Genomic DNA, 21,811 nt, shown 5'->3' on the forward strand with positions numbered 1-21,811 from the left:
CACAAAATTTATTGTTGTGTTAGTCAAGATACTTGTTAAATGCAATATTGACTCCATTCCTGAATACACTAGTATACAATTTTCCATTTTGTTATATGAACTAAATCTATCAGCACTTTTAACCAAATTGTCGATTTATATGATGATACAGGGATGGAAAATACAATTTTTAAAATAGTACAAAAAAGTTTTTTTTTGAGCGAAAAAATAATTTTCACTAAATTTCAACAAAATTGCATTGGAGGACTATTGTCAAGAGCTCCTTTAGACTGCATTTTAAAGAAGAAAAGTTTTATATCCGCTTACAAAATTGTCTATAGAAATAAAATGTTGAAAAAATGTTCTTTAGAAATAAAATGTTGACAAAATTTTCTATAGAAATAAAAATTTTACAAAATTTTCTATTGAAATAAAAATTTTACAAAATTTTCTATAGAAATAAAATTTTGACCACATTTTCTATAGAAATAAAATTTTGAAAATATTTTCTATAGAAATAAAATTTTTACAAAAGTTTCTAAAAAAATGAAATTTTTAAATTTTCTAAAGAAATAAAATTTTGAAAAAATTTTCTATAGAAATAAAATTTTGACAAAATTTTCTATAGAAATAAAATGTTGACAAAATTTTAAAAGAAATAAAATTTTGACAACATTTTCTACAGAAATAAAATTTGGACAAATTTTTCTATAGAAATAAAAATTTTACAGAATTTTCTATAGGAAGAAAATGTTGACAAAATTTTCTATAGAAATAAAATTTTGACAAAATTTTCTAAAGAAATAAAAAAGTTGTTCCTTTGGTGAGATTCGGATGCTCAACTGAAACAGGTTCTTAAGAGGATGTCCATTATTGGTTCAATAGGACCTGTCATGGGCTTGTCCAACTAAAATGCCCCAGGATGCGTGGTTTTGAATGAATTTGTACAAAATTTTCTATAGAAATAAAATTTTGAGATAATTTTCTATAGAAATATAATTTTGACAAAATTTTTTATAGAAATAAAATTTTGTCAAAATTTTCTATAGAAATAAAATTTTGACAATATTTTCTATAGAAATAAAATTTTGACAAAATTTTCTATAGAAATAAAATTTGGACAAAATTTCTATAGAATTAAAATTTTAACAAAATTTTCTACAGAAATAAAATGTTGACAAAGTTTTCTATAGAAATAAAATGTTGACAAAATTTTCTATAGAAATACAATTTTGAGAAAAATTTTCTACAGAAACAAAATTTTGACAAAATTTTCTATAGAAATAAAATTTTGACAAAATTTTCTATAGAAATAAAATTTTGACAAAATTGTCTATAGAAACAAAATTTTGACAAAATTTTCTATGGAAATAAAATTTTGACAAAATTTTCTATAGAAATAAAATTTTGACAAAATTTTCTAAAGAAATGAAATTTTGACAAAATTTTCTATAGAAATTAAATTTTGACAAAATTTTCTATAGAAATAAAATTTTGACAAAATTTTCGATAGAAATAAAATTTTGACAAAATTTTCTATAGAAATAAAAATTTTACAAAATTTTCTATAGAAATAAAATGTTGACAAAATTTTCTGTAGAAATAAAATTTTGACAAAATTTTCTATAGAAATAAAACTTTGACAAATTTGTCTAAAGAAATGAAATTTTTACAAAATTTTCTAAAGAAATAAAATTTTGACAAAATTTTCTATAGAAATAAAATTTTGACAAAATTTTCTATAGAAATAAAATTTTGACAAAATTTTCTAAAGAAATAAAATTTTGACAGTTTTGTATAGAAATAAAATTTTGACAAAATTTTCTATAGAAATAAAATGTAGGCAAAATTTTCTATAGAAATAAAATTTTGACAACATTTTCTACAGAAATAAAATTTTTACAAATTTTTCTATAGAAATAAAATTTTGATAAAATTTTCGAGTGATAACTGAAATTTTATTTCTATACCTATCCTAAGGACAATCACGGATTTTTATGCGAATAAAATCGGTTGCTTTGGCATATGTGCTAATATAAAATGTGTGAAATGTATCAATGGTAATTGAAAAGAAAGTCAATAATTTAATTATTAAAGAATTAAAGGGGGTTACATATTTGAATATTAAGGAAAACAAACAGGCACAAATAGAAATACACTAAAACGATGAGCTACTTGCTATTTAGATGACGCAAAAATATTGATTAAGCACATTATAGATATAGAATATTCAAGGAAGCATACTTACTGCTAAAAAGTTTGTAGTTTGGTGAAAGTGGTTCTATTTCTAGCTAGATACAAATTTTATATTTCATCTTTTTTGGATTTAGGTCTTAGCGAGAAGATGACAAAATAACAATTTAACAATTACATTTAATTTCTACATCCAAAATTATATTGAGTGTAACCCAAATCATTTCATTTGTGTTTTCATATATAGTTTTGGTATCAATTATGGAGGCAGTAGCATCGATACATTTTGTCTTCTATCTTCAAAGTCATTCATCACCATAACAAAGTAGCCTTATAGTTAAAAATCTTTCTGTTGGTGAAAAAGCTCAATAATTTTCTATTTGTTCACGATAATTTGACTATCATAATATGCTGCCAAATGATGTAATTTATAAAAAAAATATGTATAACGATAAAAAACAATTATTTTCCTTTGCTGGATACGATTACAAATTAACATGAATGGGTCACAAAATTAAAAAAAAAAGTTGACAGAAACAAACGAATATTATCTAGGGTTAAATACACAATGAAGAAAGCTATAGATTAGGGATATGCCTTGTTTTATTTATTATTTTTTTTTTTCAAATTCAGACATAATCGCAAATAAAATATTTCGACTACATTCAGTAGTTTTAAGGAACATTGAAGTAGACAATTTTGTTAGCCGTCAACTCTTACACATTTATGTTCGGTTGACCGACAATAATGAGGCAGCAGATATTTTGGATAAAGGATTGCCCACTTATTTATTCAGACCCATACTATTGGAATTAGTAAAGATTTTTTGAAGGAGATATTCCAATAGGTCAACGGACTTTTGTATTATAATTTATGAATAAATGAAATGAAATATTCACTATACTCTTGTGCACAATGTGGCCCGGTAGTCATTTTATCTGCTATTAAATTTAGTTTGGTAATTAGTAAATAGCATGACAATTTGCATTTAGTTAAACTCACAATGTCCACCAAATGTTGCATAGAACATAAGAAGGCCAAAATCAAGATGTTTGAGGAGTTAGTTCGTTTGTTGTTTGCTTGACTTGTTGTTAAAAGTGCTCAAAACATAAGCATAGCAATTTATCAATACTCGAGTAATAAAAGTTATAATAAAAGCAATTACTTTTACACCACTATTAAAAACTAAATGTAAGGTGTAAACGTACTTTTACTTTTACACACAGTGAACAAAATTTGTTGTGCATATTAATTCAAATGAATAAACGTTATAATTTGTATTAAAATTCAATAGTAGAAAATTAAAGCATATTTTTTGGCGAATGTATTTAATTATAGCCCAAGAATATTTTAACAATTCCTATGAGCATTAGTAAGAGAAATTACATTAATTTTTATTAAAATAAATTTAAATTTGTGGAAATTGTCACTGGCGGACCTATCACAGTACTGGTACCGTTGATCTATTTTATCGGAATTTTTAAATGTCCATATTATTTAATAAATTCTTGATATTAATTAAATGCAACTATTAACATATTCTAAAAGTTGTTCCTTTGGTGAGATTCGGATGCTCAACTGAAACAGGTTCTTAAGAGGATGTCCATTATTGGTTCAATAGGACCTGTCATGGGCTTGTCCAACTAAAATGTTCCAGGATGCGTGTTTTTGAATGAATTTTGACAAAATTTTCTATAGAAATAAAATTTTGAGAAAATTTTCTATAGAAATATAATTTTGACAAAATTTTTTAGAGAAATAAAATTTTGACAAAATTTTCTATAGAAATAAAATTTTGAGAACATTTTCGATAGAAATATAATTTTGACAAAATTTTTTAGAGAAATAAAATTTGGACAAAATTTTCTATAGAAATGAAATTTTAACAAAATTTTCTATAGAAATAAAATGTTGACAAAATTTTCTATAGAAATAAAATTTTGAGAAAAATTTTCTACTGAAATAAAAGTATGAGAAATTTTTCTACAGAAACAAAATTTTGACAAAATGTTCTATAGAAATAAAATTTTGACAAAATTTTCTAAAGAAATAAAATTTTGACAAAATTTTCTATAAAAATAAAATTTTGACAAAATTTTGTATAGAAATGAAATTTTGACAAAATTACCCGTGGGGCTAATTATACTTTACATGCTTTATTTGTAATTTCAAACAAATAAAGTATGAATATGAAACTAAAGAAATACAATTTTGACAAAATTTTCTATAGAAATAAAATTTTGACAAAATTTCTATTGAAATATTTTGGCAAAATTTTCTGTAGAAATAAAATTTTGCAAACTTAGGTTCCTTTTGTTTAGTACTATTTTCTCCAAATTACACTTGCCAACAGTCGTTTTGTTATTTGGTTCTAGCATAATTTTTATACCCACCACCATAGAATGGTGACGGGGGTATAATAAGTTTGTCATTCCGTTTGTAACACATCGAAATATCGATTTCCGACTATATAAAGTATATATATTCTTGATCAGGGAGAAATTCTAAGACGATATAACCATGTCCGTCTATCTGTCTGTTGTAATCACGCTACAGTCTTCAATAATGAAGCAATCGTGCTGAAATTTTGCACAAACTCGTCTTTTGTCTGCAGGCAGGTCATGTTCGAAGATGGGCTATATCGGTCCAGGTTTTGATATAGTCGCCATATAAACCGAACTCCCCATTTGGGGTCTTTGGCTTATAGAAATCGTAGTTTTTATCCAATTTGCCTGAAATATGAAATCTAGAGGTATTTTATGACCATAAAGAGGTGTGCCAAAAATGGTAGGTATCGGTCCATGTTTTAGTATAGCCCCCATATAGACCGATCTTCCGATTTTACTTCTTGGGCTTATAGAAACCACAGTTTTTATTAAATTCACCTGAAATTGGAAATCTAGAGGTATTGTAGGACCACAAATACGTGTGCCAAAAATTGTGAGTATCGGTCCATATTTTGGTATAGCCCCCATATAGACCGATCCCCCGATTTTACTTCTTGGGCTTATAGAAACCGCAGTTTTTATTCAATTTACATGAAATTGGAAATCTAGAGGTATTGTAGGACCACAAATACGTGTGCCGTGTGCAGAAATTTTGCACAAACTCGTCTTTTGTCTGCAGGCAGTTCATGTTCGAAGATGAGCTATATCGGTCCAGGTTTTGATATAGTCCCCATATAAACCGACCTCCCGATTTGGGGTCTTGGACTTATAGAAACCGTAGTTTTTATCCAATTTGTCTGAAATTGGAAATCTAGAGGTATTTTGGGACCATAAAGAGGTGTGCCGAAAATGGTGAGTATCGGTCCATATTTTGGTATAGCCCCCATATAGACCGATTTCCCGATTTTACTTCTTGGGTTTCTAGAATCCAATGTTTTTATCCTATTTGCCTGAAATCGGAAATCTAGAGGTATTTTCGGGTCACAAAGAGGTGTGCCGAAAACGGTGAGTATCGGTCCATATTTTAGTATAGCCCCCATAAGAACGATCTCCCGATTTAACTCCTTGAGTTTCTAGAAACCGTATTTTTTATCTGATTTGCCTGAAATTGTAAATATTCCTATATTTTAGGCTCACAAAAACGTGTATCGGATTAAGTTTTTATCGGTCCATTTGGTAATGCCTCCATATAGACCGACTTCACTTCTTGAGGGTGTAGAAGGCGCACTGATCATGAAAATTGCTTGAAACTCAATGTAAACTTTTCAGATTTTACTTCTACAGATTTGTTAATGATAATTTTACTTCTACAAGAGATGTTAATGATTCCTCTAAAACTCAAACAAAAACGGTTCTTATAAATGCAGAATCTGATATAGTCCTCATAGGTGAAATCTTTAAATTTATCTTCGGGAAGTGTCCTCAAGTCCTCCTGAAATTTCAAATATTAGGGTAGTAGGATCAAATAGGTCAAAGAAGGCGAAATATATGCTCAAAATTGTAAGTCTACCTCCAAAAATTTAAAAAAACCTCCAAAAAATTGTATCCCGAAAAGCAATCGACAGAAAATTTTTTAAAACTCATTTTCTTGTTTAGTAGGTCAATATCAAGGATGAAAAAGTATGCTAGAAACAAATAAGAGAAAATTTTGTTATTTGTGACCTAGTGTTATTGTAGGCTCGATTGGCAACTGTGCTAGACAGTCATCCTTCGTCAAAATGACGACGCTTTGCCAAACCTACCCGACTCACCACAAAATCACTCTGGACTCATCGGATCTTAGTCAGAGTTCATGGATTTGAATACAAGCTCATGTACCAAAATTAGACAGATATGAACCATCTTGATGGGTAGCCCATAACAATAAAATTACAAGCGGCACCATATAAGTAGATGAAATATTCGAACTACCATATGTCCTCCATAAACGTGATAAATTATTTGTGGGACGAAAAGAAAACAAAAAAAACTAATTTTCACAAAAGTACCCAAGGATAATGTTTTCAATATTGAAGTTTTCGTTCGATTGTTCGGGCATTTTTTAACGAACAGGGGCCGAATCCGTAAACTCGGTGAAATACGAACAATTGCAGATGTTCTTTACGGCACTTCTAATAAATATTTAAAAACACCCAGTCATATTTCCAATGTCCACCATCCAATTCTCATGGGTAGTTACAATTGATAGAGGACACTTGAACTGTATCATACTATGCGTCAATTAACCAAGATCATGCGATACGCTCTATTAAATTTGCATTGTACCAGTGATAATTTTGTAAATTCTTTCACTTAATTTTTCTTATATCGTCACTGCATTTTTACTTGGAACACCAAAGGATAACTTCATTTCGTATTTTTTTAAGTTTTTTTTATTATCCTCCTTCTATGCTTAAAATTAAGCAAAAATCACTTTATAATTTATAAAAAAATGTTTGTTTTCCTTGTTTTTGAAAAAACAAACACATCAAACACATGTTGGTGTATTGTGTTTGCTGCTGATGGACGACGCCTCCGCTTTTCATTTGAAATCAACAGAATTTAAGCGTAGATTGTGTTGAATATTGTATTATTTGTTGCTTAGAAGAAGAAGCCCAAAATTTTACCACCCAAATGTTTTCTTCTGGCTTCTTCGTGATCCATAATGCCTCCGGAGGTGGTCAAGACAACATAACCGAACTGACGAGAGGGCAACAAATTGTTGGTCCACTTTTCAATGTCGTTGATGGGAACATCGAAGCGGGGAGAGATGACTCCGCATTTGTTCAAACGACCGGTGAGGTTGACAACAATTTTGCCGGAACGGTGATCATCGACAATTTCGAATTCACCAATGTAGCCATGCTTCATCATGACAGTCAAGAACTTGATGATGACCTTGGAGCAGGGGCGGAGGAGGACCTGACGCTTACCACGCTTTTCAGCGTTGTTAATGCATTTCAAGGCATCGGCCAATACGTTCATACGCACCATGGCTGCGAAAAAAGAGAAAAATCCAAATTAGCACAATCAATTGAAAGTCTAGTGTAATAATTGACATGTAAACAAATAGCAATTTGTAAGAACCACACATTAGTCCTATATTTGAGAATATCCACTGCCACCATAGCTAGTGTCAACAAACTGTCAGCCAACGCTCTAGACAAAATGTCAGAACCAACAACAATGCAAAACCACCGGTAAACAAGCATTTGGTTTTTTGGAGGGGATTTGCAAGTATTCTCTTTAATGGCTCTCGCATAAGCAATATATCCATTAACATTATAAACCTTAACTTCATTTCAATACTTTTCATTATTTACAAAAAGAAAAACATCTAATGTCATCTACGTTTAGATTGTATAGCTTTAAGTAAATTGCAATTTTTTCACACATTCCCCATCTACATTGTGGAAATTCTATCACACTATCATAGACAACATATTGCTCAACAATTTGCACATGTATTTTTCGAAATATCACATAATTTTCACAAAGATTACCTAAGATTTATTTTGTGAAAATTTTTAACAATTTTACACGAACGCGAACGTATCGAAAAAGAGGAAGTCCATTTTACGTCAGTTGTCAGTACTGATTTTTGACATTTCGTAGCTGTCAATAACAGATGTTTGTATGGGCGACATCTATATGTGATTGTATTATTTGACAGCCCAGTAAGAACCCAATAAACAGAAGCATTGAAGAAATGTTTATATTCAATACGTTTTCAAACATTTTTTCAAAGAATTAGATTAGAATTCATACCCTGTTTCTGTATGTCGAACAAGAGTATTTCAAATGAAAAAAAATTGGGTTTTCTATGTCGAAAGGCAAGTCATTCTAATTTTGTTGTCGAGTAACAAACGAACATATACCATAAGTGTCAAGAAAAAAGTAAAAACAATTTTGGAATTCGAATCAATTCTCAAGCCAAAAATTTGAAAATACTCATTTTTGATAATCAATGTACTGTAAACGATATGAACTTTCAAAAATAGAGAAACCCAAATTGATTCGAATTCGAGTGACTGCTTTTCAGTCGACTGGGTTGTCGTTCGACATACAGGAACAGGGCATCAATTTGAGAAAATGTTGAGAAAATCGCGTTCGCAACAATTTCTCAACATATTAGAAACAACTTTTCAAACTAAATTTTATTTTAATGCTTCAAACCTATTGGAAATTTGTTGAAAGCAAGCAGTTTGCAAGGGATTCACTATCAAATTGATATGGCGTTAAGGCCGGTACTCTGTTTGTTGGTGCGAAAAAAGTTCCACTCAATCATTGTTTCGCGTTGAAAAATGATAGTGTTGACAATATATTTTGAAGGAAAAAAAAACATCCATTTTGGAACTTTTTCGCGTTTATTTCATCGAAATGTATTGACAACATCGCAAAATGTCACGAAATGATTACATATACATAGGCAACTAGTGGCTCGATTTACACACACACGCATACAAAATAAATAATTTGAAAAAGAAGAAGCAGGCGAAGTTATTTTACAAATATCTTTGGAATTATAAAAATAAATTTTACAGTGCTGCATTTTATTTTTTGGAACATAGCAATTAATTCTTGTGATTCCATTCATTGCTACCTCGGTACTATACATGTTGGTTGAAGTGCTAATGCTTGTTTTGGAACATCAATTGCTGTGCCTCCTTTTGTTTAAATTATGTTTTGTGTTTATTATCCCGATGCCCAGTACAAATGAAACGATTGTAAAATATAATTCACCAAATAAAGCTTTTATTTTGTTAACATTTGTGTTTAAATTTCATGTTATATATGTACATTATTTATATTCTACCATATAGTAGGGAGCGGCTAGATATTGTTGCTAGTTTATTATGGAAATACAACTCCATGTTATACTTTGTTTTATCAATCATCAGATTACATTTTTAAATAATAATCAGATCCACTTTTGCGTTATAAATTCACAAAAATCTGTTTAATAAATAAATTATTTCTTAATTCACATTGCAAATGGCGCCATGTTATGAAATATTGACTACGCGAGTTACGTCAGTTTTTCAACTCGAAAAAAAAAACAAAGTACCACAAATGGAAAAAATTTCGCTAGTTTTTCGCATGTTTTGGTTTTGTATGGAGTTTCAACGCGAAAACCGAACAGAGTACCGGTCTTTAAGGTAAGTACTATGTTCGCTTTTCGAATTGAAATTTTCGCGGTTACTTTATTAAAACAGTTCAATATAAAGCAGATAAATTAACTCAATTGATGCGCAGTTTCTTGTTCCTCTAAATTTCGGCAAGACTCTATGGGAATATGTTTGTTTTCATCTATAATTTTAATTGTTTCAGGAAAAGTAATCGCGAAAATACAGTGATTTTCAACTCGAAAACCGAACATAGTACTCACCTTTACCTGTGAAAAATGTTGGAATAGAAATGTTGTGTTTGTTGGAATAGGTTCCTATCGCATTTCCTATCGCATCTGCACGCGGGAAAAAGAAATTTTAAGCAGAAAGAAATTTTAAGCAGCTTGGATTTTTAAAGAACATTCAGAGTATTGTTCATCTAGCTTTTGAATTTATGTACCCCCGACTTTTTTGGACTGTTAAGAGTGTTAAGAGTGTAGATATAACAATAGCGACAGGTGGTAGGCGAAACAGTTTTTTCGGCGACAACAAATTCTATAAACTTTTGGGAAAATATTTCTTCTTTTCTTGTTTCCAAGTGTTTTCGATTATAAATATAGCAAGGTTTTCAATATTGAATAAAAAAATATCTTGAGTTTTGCTAAGTTATTTGAATGAAAGAATTTCCACGTGGCCAGATAACTACAACGCTTGGTAGTAGTTAATTAAGCGGTGGCATCACTGTCCTATTATTCGCCAAGGAATTATTATTTTATTTTGACCTCTAGCGGTCACAGTATTTTCTGGCGGAATTTGTGCTTCCCATAAAGCCTAGTACTAAGATCACGTTTTCGCACGAAAAACTGTTATACTCCATATAAAAAACGTTTCCAACAAATATTTATACAAACCTGGATTTTTCGCACGAAAAAATAAACAGGCATATTATTTCGCATAAATAAGGTAACATCCCTGTAGTGGGATTCTGTATTTCTTCACGACAATCGCATTGTTAACGTTGTCTACGAAAAAAATTGTTTGCACTAATGTTATGCGCTTTACAGACTATCAGTTATTCCGGACGGAATGTCGGTGTTTGTAAAGAATCTTACAGTGTGTCGCATCGATACGACTTGTCGGCGATGACTAAATAATCGGTTAATGTGTTATCGATCCCACAAACATGCAGCAGTATCGATTATGCCTTCGGACTTAACTTATAATGTGCACAATATATGGGGTATGTTCGACACGAGCACTGTCGTCCGGAATAACTGATTTTCTGTAAAGCGCATTATAGTGTGTCGCATCGATACGACGTGTCGGTGATGACTACATAATCGGTTAATGTGTTATCGATCCCATAAACATGCAGCAGTATCGATTATTACTTCGGACTTAACTTATAATGTGCACAATATATGGGGTATGTTCGACACGAGCACTGTCGTCCGGAATAACTGATTGTCTGTAAAGCGCATTACAGTGTGTCGGATCGATACGACTTGTCGGCGATGACTAAATAATCGATAAATGTGTTATCAATCCCATAAACATGCAGTAGTATCGATTATGCCTTCGGAGTTAACTTATAATGTTCACAATATATGGGATATGTTCGACACGAGCACTGTCGGCCGAAATAACTGATATTCTGTAAAGCGCATTAGGGTCATTCTGCAAGTAACCCTCTAAGAAAAACGGCATGAAAACGAAACGCTGGCGAAGTCATTTTTTCATACAAGACTACGAAAACGCTCCCCTTTTGCGATACGTAATTGAACCGTAAACGTTAAGATCGGAATAAGAGAATTAGACAAAAAAAAGTAGTCATTTGAATGTGTTGGTAGTACGCCAAGGCTAAGCTAAAGTGGTACGTTTACGTAACACTAAAGCAGTCCGTTTTTGTAACGCAAACGCGGAACGTATACGTATCGCTAAGGCCGTGCGTTTCTGTATCGCCAAAACGTGCAGTTTCCGTACTGAATTTTCCTATTGAAATAATATAAGCTTTTTTATACTGAATAATTATTGTTACATTTATTGTCAATGAATTATTTGGCTATTACAAAAAGTATATACATATGTATATATTAATGTACTACAAACGTATTATAAATATACTATAACCATAGTTAAATTTTAAATTTGCAGTCAGTCCATTATTTCTTTTTATCAGGTTTTCAACTCTACCTGTGAGTACTTTAAATTTAAATTTATGGTGTAATTTATGGTGTATTGTAATTTAGAATATAGTTAATATATGTGTTGTAAAATTAAAAACTAAAACTGGCAGGATTTTACTTCAACCTGATGAAATTTAATTATCACTAAAATATAATTAAAATATTAACCGTTTGTTTTGACTGTGAGTTTCCGTTGCCGATCCTTCGCATATTGGAACCACTTTTTGGCGACAGCAATAAAATCGGTGATCGTCGCGTTGGGAAATTTAGCCATTGTACATTCTGTATTAAAAAATGAATGAGACGTAATGATCAGTAATTCCGTATCACATTTAAAATTGTTTACCTTTTATTATATTCATTACTGTTAGTGCATGGACAGGTGTATTTCCATGGTGCCCAAACCAAGAAAAGCTACATGCTGCTCGATCTAGAAGTACGGCTTTAAGGCAATTCCGCACATATTTTTCTAATGATATGTCCGTTAGTCCATTTAATATCCCTTTCTAAATAATAAACGATAAAATAATTTGTTATTTTGACTTATAAAATGTAGATTCTGACATTTTCATACCAAAGCATTTTCACCGTCTTCTGTTTTGACTTGTTCTTCCAATTCTAGAAAAGACTCTGCGGTAGATCGTGGAATTTGAAGGGAAAAATTGGACTTAGTTTTTGCACCGTTGCTGGTGCAAATAGCCTTAAGCTCTTCAATTTCTCGGCGCATACATTTGTTCTCCTGCCGTAAATATTTGAGCTCTTTCAGCGTAGCCTTTAAAAGATTGTTGTTTTGAGTGAGTATTTCATCTATGGCAACTATTGGTTGTATTTGTAGTTGAGAGGAGTCACTATTATCCGAGTCCAAATACTGTTTTCCTGTGTTCTCTTCTGTTGTGAAATTATTGCTTGGGTTCTGCAGTCCTGTTGTCGCAGATGTTATAATCGTAGCATTCGGTTCCATAGATTTTAAGAGATGTTTGCTTGTACTGCTTTTGTTGTTATTTTTGTAGTAAAATTTTTTTTCTGCTATTGTTTTTGGTGTGCTTGAAATCGGTTTAGTTGTCATTTCTTGTAGTAAACGAAGAGTATCTTTCGAAGTCTTTATCTTTGAAATGTAGTAGTTCCGATAATTCTGGAATTGAAAAAAATGTTTATAGAATATTTTAGAAAGCTTGAACAAATTCAATTTGCTTTGCGACTTTTTTCAAAGGATTTTCAACATTTTCTCAAAAAAATGAATTTTTAATTGTATATTCAAAATATCTTACGGTATGCAGTTTCTTCGTCACTTGCGGTGGCCATTATCTGCAATAAGATGTGGGTGTTACAAATTTTGTAATGGTATATATACACAAATTTCTTTTAATTGTAATTTAACCACTTTGGTTTTAATTTCACTGATTACAAAACTTTCGAAATATTCACACAGTACTTCTTCATTGCATGAAAATATAGATAAGTTAGACGAAGACACAGGATAGGTAAAAAAGTCTTTTAAATTCAATACAAAGTTCCCCTTCAATATATCATTATCAAATTGTACTATTTTAGAAACTTTGTTATTGACAACACAGTAATTGTTTGGGTATATTGAACCAATATTGAAAATTTCGGTATACGTTAGCTCAGATTTTGCCTCTTGTAAGAATTCAATTGGGAATTCTTTTTTTAGAATTTTAAGCAATCCATTCCCAGCTGCTTCTGATATTCCAAATTCCACGCACCACGAAGCAATATTGGAGCACAAACTTTTATCACCAATATTATCGGTTGCGTCAGTCGTAATTTCTAAACCAACTTCACTTTCACTATAATTAAATTCTGACTGTTCTTCTTCAACATGTATTACATCTGTCCTCATGAACTTATCTATTTCTTAATTTTCAATGTTATTTTTCACATCTTTAACTTTTTTGATTGTTTTTACACAACCACTTATTTTACAAACACTTTTAATTTCCTCGTAGTATCCTTTGTTGTCCATTTTTATGTTAGAAATTACATTAATATGCTTACGTTTCAAAAAAAATTATTGATTTGCTGAAAATAAACACACTTCAAAGGTAATAAACAAAAATAATTCAAGTTTCTGTCATCATGGCGCCCAAAAACAGTTAATGCAGTCCGTACCCATTCAGAAAAATCAGTTCGTTTTCGCAACGCAAGAGCGGCACGTAAACGGGCGGTTTTCAGTACTTTAAGGTTGAAATCAGTTCGTTTCCATTACGCAAAATCACTTCGCTTTCGTACCGCAAAACCGGCAAGTTTGCGAAGAAGTCTTATTTTTACATGAAAAAATATGCATGTGTTAGTGAAATGGTGTTCCGTATGCGGTTCGTTTTCGCTTCGCAAAATACGTTACGTTTATTTTTCTTAGAGGGAATCATTGAGAATTGTTGTTTAAGCTGGGTTGCGCTTGGCAACCCTGCCACGAAAAGAGGTGGAATGAAAAAATAGCACAAAAACAGTTTGCAAAATTGGAAATTGTTTGCTAATTTAAATGAAACACACTTAGCTGGAAGAGAAAAATGGGCAATATTTTCAATCTATATAAAATTCCTTTTAATTTAAGACCATATAATCCTTTGGATTTTTAAAAGATTGCAGAAAACTCTTTTGCAATAGAAAACGAATCCATTTATTCCTATTAACAGTAACCTACATAATTAAAGACACTATTTTGCATAAATGGAATTTTCTGCTGATAACGTCAATCTATTTGAGAAAATAAACAACCAAAAAATTTTTGTTGTTTACTTATGCGCTTTACAGACTATCAGTTATTCCGGACGACAGTGCTCGTGTCGAACATATCCCATATTTTGTGCACATTATAAGTTAAGTCCGAAGGCATAATCGATACTGTTGCATGTTTCTGGGATCGATAACACATTTACCGATTATTTAGTCATCGCCGACAAGTCGTATAGATCCGACACACTGTAAGATTCTTTACAAACACCGACATTCCGTCCCGAATAACTGATAGTCTGTAAAGCGGATAGGGGCAAACGGGGTTAAATATATCAGACAATCTTTGCTCCTTCAGTACACAGTGACTGCTTTCCCCTTTTCAGCAGACTTTCTTCTCTTTTCCTACACTCATAGAAAAAAGTCTGCTAAAAACAGCAGTCGATGTCTGTTGTTATATTTTTGTACTTCAGGGCCAAATGAACAACAATTTATAAAATTTGTAGGTTATAAATTTTTCCCCAAAGCATATTTAAGAACCAAAAGTAGTTTTTGGTATATTTTTGCACTGTAATATACTTACAAGCTCCTAAATACGATCAGCATACATTTTGTTTGCTGTTATGCCTCAATTCGATAAATATTCAGATTTTTTCAAATACTATAGATATTCATAAAATATTGTTTTAATTATGTTAGGATAGCTCCTAAGTTGACATTTTTATTTGTTTTAGCCAAAATAAAACATGTTTTAGTTTAATCGAGCTTCAAAAATCGCAGGAAATGTTTGCTATTTCAGCAAACTGTGACTGCTGTCCCTTTTTCAGCAGATTTTCTGCTGTTTTAACAGACTTTTCTGCTGTCCCTACTAACAAATTTCTTTGAGTGTATGGGTAACTATATTTCTATAAAATTGTACCTTGTTATATCCCACAAAAAGAAAAAATCAAATGGATCATCATATTCTTAAGTTTATATTTCGACTTTAATTTTTTTAAATACATATAAAATCTACATATTATTTTATTTAATATTGACGAGATTTTTTGGTATTTGCGACTAAACTTATCTATTTGTTATACATACATTTATTAGCTGCGATATATATGTTGGGAATGCATCTGCATTAAAGCTGGTTGAATTGTCCTATTTTCATAGCATAATACTCATATTTGTAATAAATTTTCACATTCTGTAGTTAAGAAGATTAATATAATTTACAATGTACTAAAATTAGTTATTTAACAACGAATTTGAGCCCGTTTTGCCAGTCTCAGGAGGAGAAAACGGGCGACAGAATTACATGATGGGATCGTGGGATATACATATTTTATGACTAAATAGATGCATACAATATAACTATTTTTAGTTTAAATATTTTAAATATAAAACGTTATAAGCGTAGTAATTATGCAAAACTCTTCGCCTAGTTCATTTAGATATATATTTGGTATTATTGATTAAACTAAATCCCGGTATGCACATCTAGCGAAACTTCCCGTGAAAATGACTTATTCATCTTCATTCCTCAGATAATTTTGCGAAGTGTATCTAGAGGATTATCCTCTCATAATAAACACTTAAAACTGTGCTATCGACATTTAAAAGAAATTCCTATAGAAGTGCATACTGGGCATTTGAACCGTTGTCTAATTTGTATAATCGATAAAACTGTTGCGCCTATATAAACAATTTAGTAGCTGGTGATACTTAAATGATAATCATAGGCTGAGATAACGCTCGTAACATTCATACATTTTTAATTATAATGATTTTTATATTCTGAAACCATTTCTGTATTGTATAAATAACAAGTATGCACCAAACGCATATGCTGCACTATTAAAACATCCAAATACGCCGGCTGCAATATTTGCTGTATGACCAGGGGTATGAGGATACCCTGACCATGTTGCCAATTGAATAACAAAGGTAATGAAATACAAAAGGAATGATACGGCTGTTGCAACGAACTCCTGAAAAGAGAATAATAAATATGTTGTATGTTATTAAAGGCAAAATAAGAATTTGCAAAAAAAAAAGGATTAGTTCAGAAGCGCTGTAAACACAATTTTAAAACCGATATCAACTTTTTATAACATAATGATTAGACAAGAGATGCCAAATATCGCCAAATATTTCGTCTGCAAAAATATATACATGCATTTCTTAGAGCCAAGTATGCAGCTCTTTCGAAAATTCCCATTACATGCCGATAAAACAGTTTTCCATGTAAAGGGTGATTCTTTTGAGGTTAGGATTTTCATGCATTAGTATTTGACAGATCACGTGGGATTTCAGACATGGTGTCAAAGAGAAAGATGCTCAGTATGCTTTGACATTTCATCATGAATAGACTTACTAACGAGCAACGCTTGCAAATCATTGAATTTTATTACCAAAATCAGTGGCAGAAAATCCGCTTTTTTATCGACAAATTTTGTTCAGCGATGAGGCTCATTTCTGGTTGAATGGCTACGTAAATAAGCAAAATTGCCGCATTTGGAGTGAAGAGCAACCAGAAGCCGTTCAAGAACTGCCCATGCATCCCGAAAAATGCACTGTTTGGTGTGGTTTGTACGCTGGTGGAATCATTGGACCGTATTTTTTCAAAGATGCTGTTGGACGCAACGTTACGGTGAATGGCGATCGCTATCGTTCGATGCTAACAAACTTTTTGTTGCCAAAAATGGAAGAACTGAACTTGGTTGACATGTGGTTTCAACAAGATGGCGCTACATGCCACACAGCTCGCGATTCTATGGCCATTTTGAGGGAAAACTTCGGAGAACAATTCATCTCAAGAAATGGACCGGTAAGTTGGCCACCAAGATCATGCGATTTGACGCCTTTAGACTATTTTTTGTGGGGCTACGTCAAGTCTAAAGTCTACAGAAATAAGCCAGCAACTATTCCAGCTTTGGAAGACAACATTTCCGAAGAAATTCGGGCTATTCCGGCCGAAATGCTCGAAAAAGTTGCCCAAAATTGGACTTTCCGAATGGACCACCTAAGACGCAGCCGCGGTCAACATTTAAATGAAATTATCTTCAAAAAGTAAATGTCATGGACCAATCTAACGTTTCAAATAAAGAACCGATGAGATTTTGCAAATTTTATGCGTTTTTTTTTTTTTTTTAAATTATCAAGCTCTTAACAAATCACCCTTTATATGGAAGGAGTCTATTGCTTATTTCAGTTGTGCGTGCTTTTGTGAATTTAATAAAAACGTTTTTAATGACATCTTTACCAAATTCAAAAATTCGACACTCATCGCTCTACTTTCCTACAGAATACCCTAAATAACAATATTAATTAAAAAATAATCAATACCAACTTCATAACAATCAAATTCTATATTTGGCAATAAATTTGAGTTTCTTCGGCTCTTGAAAGTCTAGTCAAAATTTTTGTATCAATTAAACTTAATACTGTTCAAAATATAAAAAAGCACCAATAGCACTAAATGAAAATGCCAAAAAGCACCAAGTTGGTGCTTTTTTTGAAAAGGCACTAAAAATGCAATTTGGTGCTTTTTAGAAATCAAAAAGCACTAAATTTGGTGCTAAAAGCACCAAATTGGCAACACTGTTTATTGACGTGCAACAGTAATTTTCGTTAGAGCTACATACCGGGCTTATGATAAATGTATAGGAACTTTTGCTAGCGAAACTTTCGTTAAGACGATGTTATCGATCGACTGTTAAAACTGTATAGTTGTCATATGCATGCAAGTTTCGGAAGAGTTGCAGGAGGATCCTGAGATTGGGCTGTATGCGTTACACGAAATTGTGGTGATACGCAGGAATCATGTGAGTCGTGAACAAAATGCATAGCAACGTGAATGAGACTTAAATGGAAACTTTCGTTCTTGAGAGTGGAAAACATGAAAATATTCATGTTCATGAATTACACCCTCATGGTTCCCTTTTCAGTTATGTTCGTTAGTCATAGGTTAGGTTAGGTCGCAGCCCGATGTATCAGGCCCACATAGACTATTCAGTCCATTGTGATACCACATTGGTGAACTTCTCTCTTATTACTCAACAAATTTGGCAACGAAAATTCCGGCCTTTGTCATGACTAACGAAGGAACAAACGAAGGGAGCCACCGTGGTGCAATGGTTAGCATGCCTGCCTTGCATACACAAATAAAATTTTGACCAAATTTTCTATAGAAATATATGTTTGGTAGATCTGTGGTAAGATTTTCTTCAAATTTTGGTAAATTTTTTGGCATGAGTGGTAACCGCAGAGAGAATAAAAATACAAGACGACGAACATTTTTCTTCTAAAGGGTGATTCTTTTGAGGTTAGGATTTTCATGCATTAGTATTTGACAGATCACGTGGGATTTCAGACATGGTGTCAAAGAGAAAGATGCTCAGTATGCTTTGACATTTCATCATGAATAGACTTACTAACGAGCAACGCTTGCAAATCATTGAATTTTATTACCAAAATCAGTGGCAGAAAATCCGCTTTTTTATCGACAAATTTTGTTCAGCGATGAGGCTCATTTCTGGTTGAATGGCTACGTAAATAAGCAAAATTGCCGCATTTGGAGTGAAGAGCAACCAGAAGCCGTTCAAGAACTGCCCGTGCATCCCGAAAAATGCACTGTTTGGTGTGGTTTGTACGCTGGTGGAATCATTGGACCGTATTTTTTCAAAGATGCTGTTGGACGCAACGTTACGGTGAATGGCGATCGCTATCGTTCGATGCTAACAAACTTTTTGTTGCCAAAAATGGAAGAACTGAACTTGGTTGACATGTGGTTTCAACAAGATGGCGCTACATGCCACACAGCTCGCGATTCTATGGCCATTTTGAGGGAAAACTTCGGAGAACAATTCATCTCAAGAAATGGACCGGTAAGTTGGCCACCAAGATCATGCGATTTGACGCCTTTAGACTATTTTTTGTGGGGCTACGTCAAGTCTAAAGTCTACAGAAATAAGCCAGCAACTATTCCAGCTTTGGAAGACAACATTTCCGAAGAAATTCGGGCTATTCCGGCCGAAATGCTCGAAAAAGTTGCCCAAAATTGGACTTTCCGAATGGACCACCTAAGACGCAGCCGCGGTCAACATTTAAATGAAATTATCTTCAAAAAGTAAATGTCATGGACCAATATAACGTTTCAAATAAAGAACCGATGAGATTTTGCAAATTTTATGCGTTTTTTTTTTTTAAAGTTATCAAGCTCTTAACAAATCACCCTTTACAAAAACAACAAATGTCAACCGTATAGATGTCGCACAATGCCTGCAGCTTTGGTATTACCGACGTTGCGGTCGAAGCGCTGCTTTGATAAATTGCTTATAAAGGCATTGGCAGTTATAATTTCAAATTGTCTGCAAAAATTTTAATAGAATGAAAGCATTAATAAAAAATAACTTTTGTTAATACAAAGTGGGCTTTAAATCCTATTTTATTTACGTTTCGTAAAGTCGGCAGAGAACTGAACTGAGTGACGCCGACGCAAACTGTATTATAAAGGGTGATTTGTTAAGAGCTTGATAACTTTTTTTTAAAAAAAAACGCATAAAATTTGCAAAATCTCATCGGTTCTTTATTTGAAACGTTAGATTGGTCCATGACATTTACTTTTTGAAGATAATTTCATTTAAATGTTGACCGCGGCTGCGTCTTAGGTGGTCCATTCGGAAAGTCCAATTTTGGGCAACTTTTTCGAGCATTTCGGCCGGAATAGCCCGAATTTCTTCGGAAATGTTGTCTTCCAAAGCTGGAATAGTTGCTGGCTTATTTCTGTAGACTTTAGACTTGACGTAGCCCCACAAAAAATAGTCTAAAGGCGTCAAATCGCATGATCTTGGTGGCCAACTTACCGGTCCATTTCTTGAGATGAATTGTTCTCCGAAGTTTTCCCTCAAAATGGCCATAGAATCGCGAGCTGTGTGGCATGTAGCGCCATCTTGTTGAAACCACATGTCAACCAAGTTCAGTTCTTCCATTTTTGGCAACAAAAAGTTTGTTAGCATCGAACGATAGCGATCGCCATTCACCGTAACGTTGCGTCCAACAGCATCTTTGAAAAAATACGGTCCAATGATTCCACCAGCGTACAAACCACACCAAACAGTGCATTTTTCGGGATGCATGGGCAGTTCTTGAACGGCTTCTGGTTGCTCTTCACTCCAAATGCGGCAAGTTTGCTTATTTACGTAGCCATTCAACCAGAAATGAGCCTCATCGCTGAACAAAATTTGTCGATAAAAAAGCGGATTTTCTGCCAACTTTTCTAGGGCCCATTCACTGAAAATTCGACGTTGTGGCAGATCGTTCGGCTTCAGTTCTTGCACGAGCTGTATTTTATACGGTTTTACACCAAGATCTTTGCGTAAAATCTTCCATGTGGTCGAATAACACAAACCCAATTGCTGCGAACGGCGACGAATCGACATTTCACGGTCTTCAGCAACACTCTCAGAAACAGACGCAATATTCTCTTCTGTACGCACTGTACGCATTCGTGTGGTTGGTTTAATGTCCAATAAAGTAAACTGAGTGCGAAACTTGGTCACAATCGCATTAATTGTTTGCTCACTTGGTCGATTATGTAGACCATAAATCGGACGTAAAGCGCGAAACACATTTCGAACCGAACACTGATTTTGGTAATAAAATTCAATGATTTGCAAGCGTTGCTCGTTAGTAAGTCTATTCATGATGAAATGTCAAAGCATACTGAGCATCTTTCTCTTTGACACCATGTCTGAAATCCCACGTGATCTGTCAAATACTAATGCATGAAAATCCTAACCTCAAAAGAATCACCCTTTATTTGAGAAGCGCCGACAAAAACTGCATGATATTAGAGAAATTTTCCTCATGACTGCAACCTACTGACGCAGTTTCGCTTCACAGTTTCGTTCTCTTGTTTTCTTAATACTCTCTGAGTGTGCAAACACCAGTGTTGCCAGGGAAAAATTTCGGTTTACCCTACAAGAACAAAAAAGTTCCCTACTTTCCCCTACATTCCCAAAAAATTTTTCGTTATAAAGGGTGATTCTTTTGAGGTTAGGATTTTCATGCATTAGTATTTGACAGATCACGTGGGATTTCAGACATGGTGTCAAAGAGAAAGATGCTCAGTATGCTTTGACATTTCATCATGAATAGACTTACTAACGAGCAACGCTTGCAAATCATTGAATTTTATTACCAAAATCAGTGTTCGGTTCGAAATGTGTTTATCGACAAA

General features: G+C 32.7%; 3 protein-coding genes across 3 annotated transcripts in view; all 3 read right to left on the reverse strand.

Annotated features, from left to right (window-relative positions):
- Window positions 1-7,025: 7,025 nt before the first annotated feature.
- Window positions 7,026-8,204, reverse strand: LOC142232184 (small ribosomal subunit protein uS8A). Its single transcript, XM_075302901.1, has 2 exons — window positions 8,102-8,204; window positions 7,026-7,594 (listed from the first exon to the last, which is right to left on the reverse strand). Exon 2 carries the CDS (start codon window positions 7,590-7,592, stop codon window positions 7,200-7,202), a length of 393 nt encoding a protein of 130 aa, XP_075159016.1. The 5' UTR covers window positions 7,593-7,594; window positions 8,102-8,204; the 3' UTR covers window positions 7,026-7,199.
- A 3,763-nt stretch (window positions 8,205-11,967) lies between these two features.
- On the reverse strand, window positions 11,968-13,753 carry LOC142228975 (uncharacterized). The gene is made up of 4 exons (XM_075299503.1): window positions 13,244-13,753; window positions 12,467-13,024; window positions 12,239-12,398; window positions 11,968-12,174 (listed from the first exon to the last, which is right to left on the reverse strand). The coding sequence occupies exons 1-4, from the start codon at window positions 13,751-13,753 to the stop codon at window positions 12,056-12,058; spliced, it is 1,347 nt and encodes a 448-aa protein (XP_075155618.1). The 3' UTR covers window positions 11,968-12,055.
- Window positions 13,754-15,538: 1,785 nt separating this feature from the next.
- LOC142232190 (CKLF-like MARVEL transmembrane domain-containing protein 4) overlaps window positions 15,539-21,811 on the reverse strand; it is a 59,694-nt gene continuing 53,421 nt past the window's right edge. Inside the window, exon 3 of the mRNA XM_075302911.1 lies at window positions 15,539-16,559. Within this exon, the coding sequence (XP_075159026.1) occupies window positions 16,359-16,559 (201 nt within the window). The 3' untranslated portion in view covers window positions 15,539-16,358. The remainder of the gene's footprint in view (window positions 16,560-21,811) is intronic.

Source organism: Haematobia irritans, chromosome 3 (genome assembly GCF_050003625.1).
Source record: "Haematobia irritans isolate KBUSLIRL chromosome 3, ASM5000362v1, whole genome shotgun sequence".
In the NCBI taxonomy this organism is placed as follows: Eukaryota; Metazoa; Arthropoda; class Insecta; order Diptera; family Muscidae; genus Haematobia; species Haematobia irritans.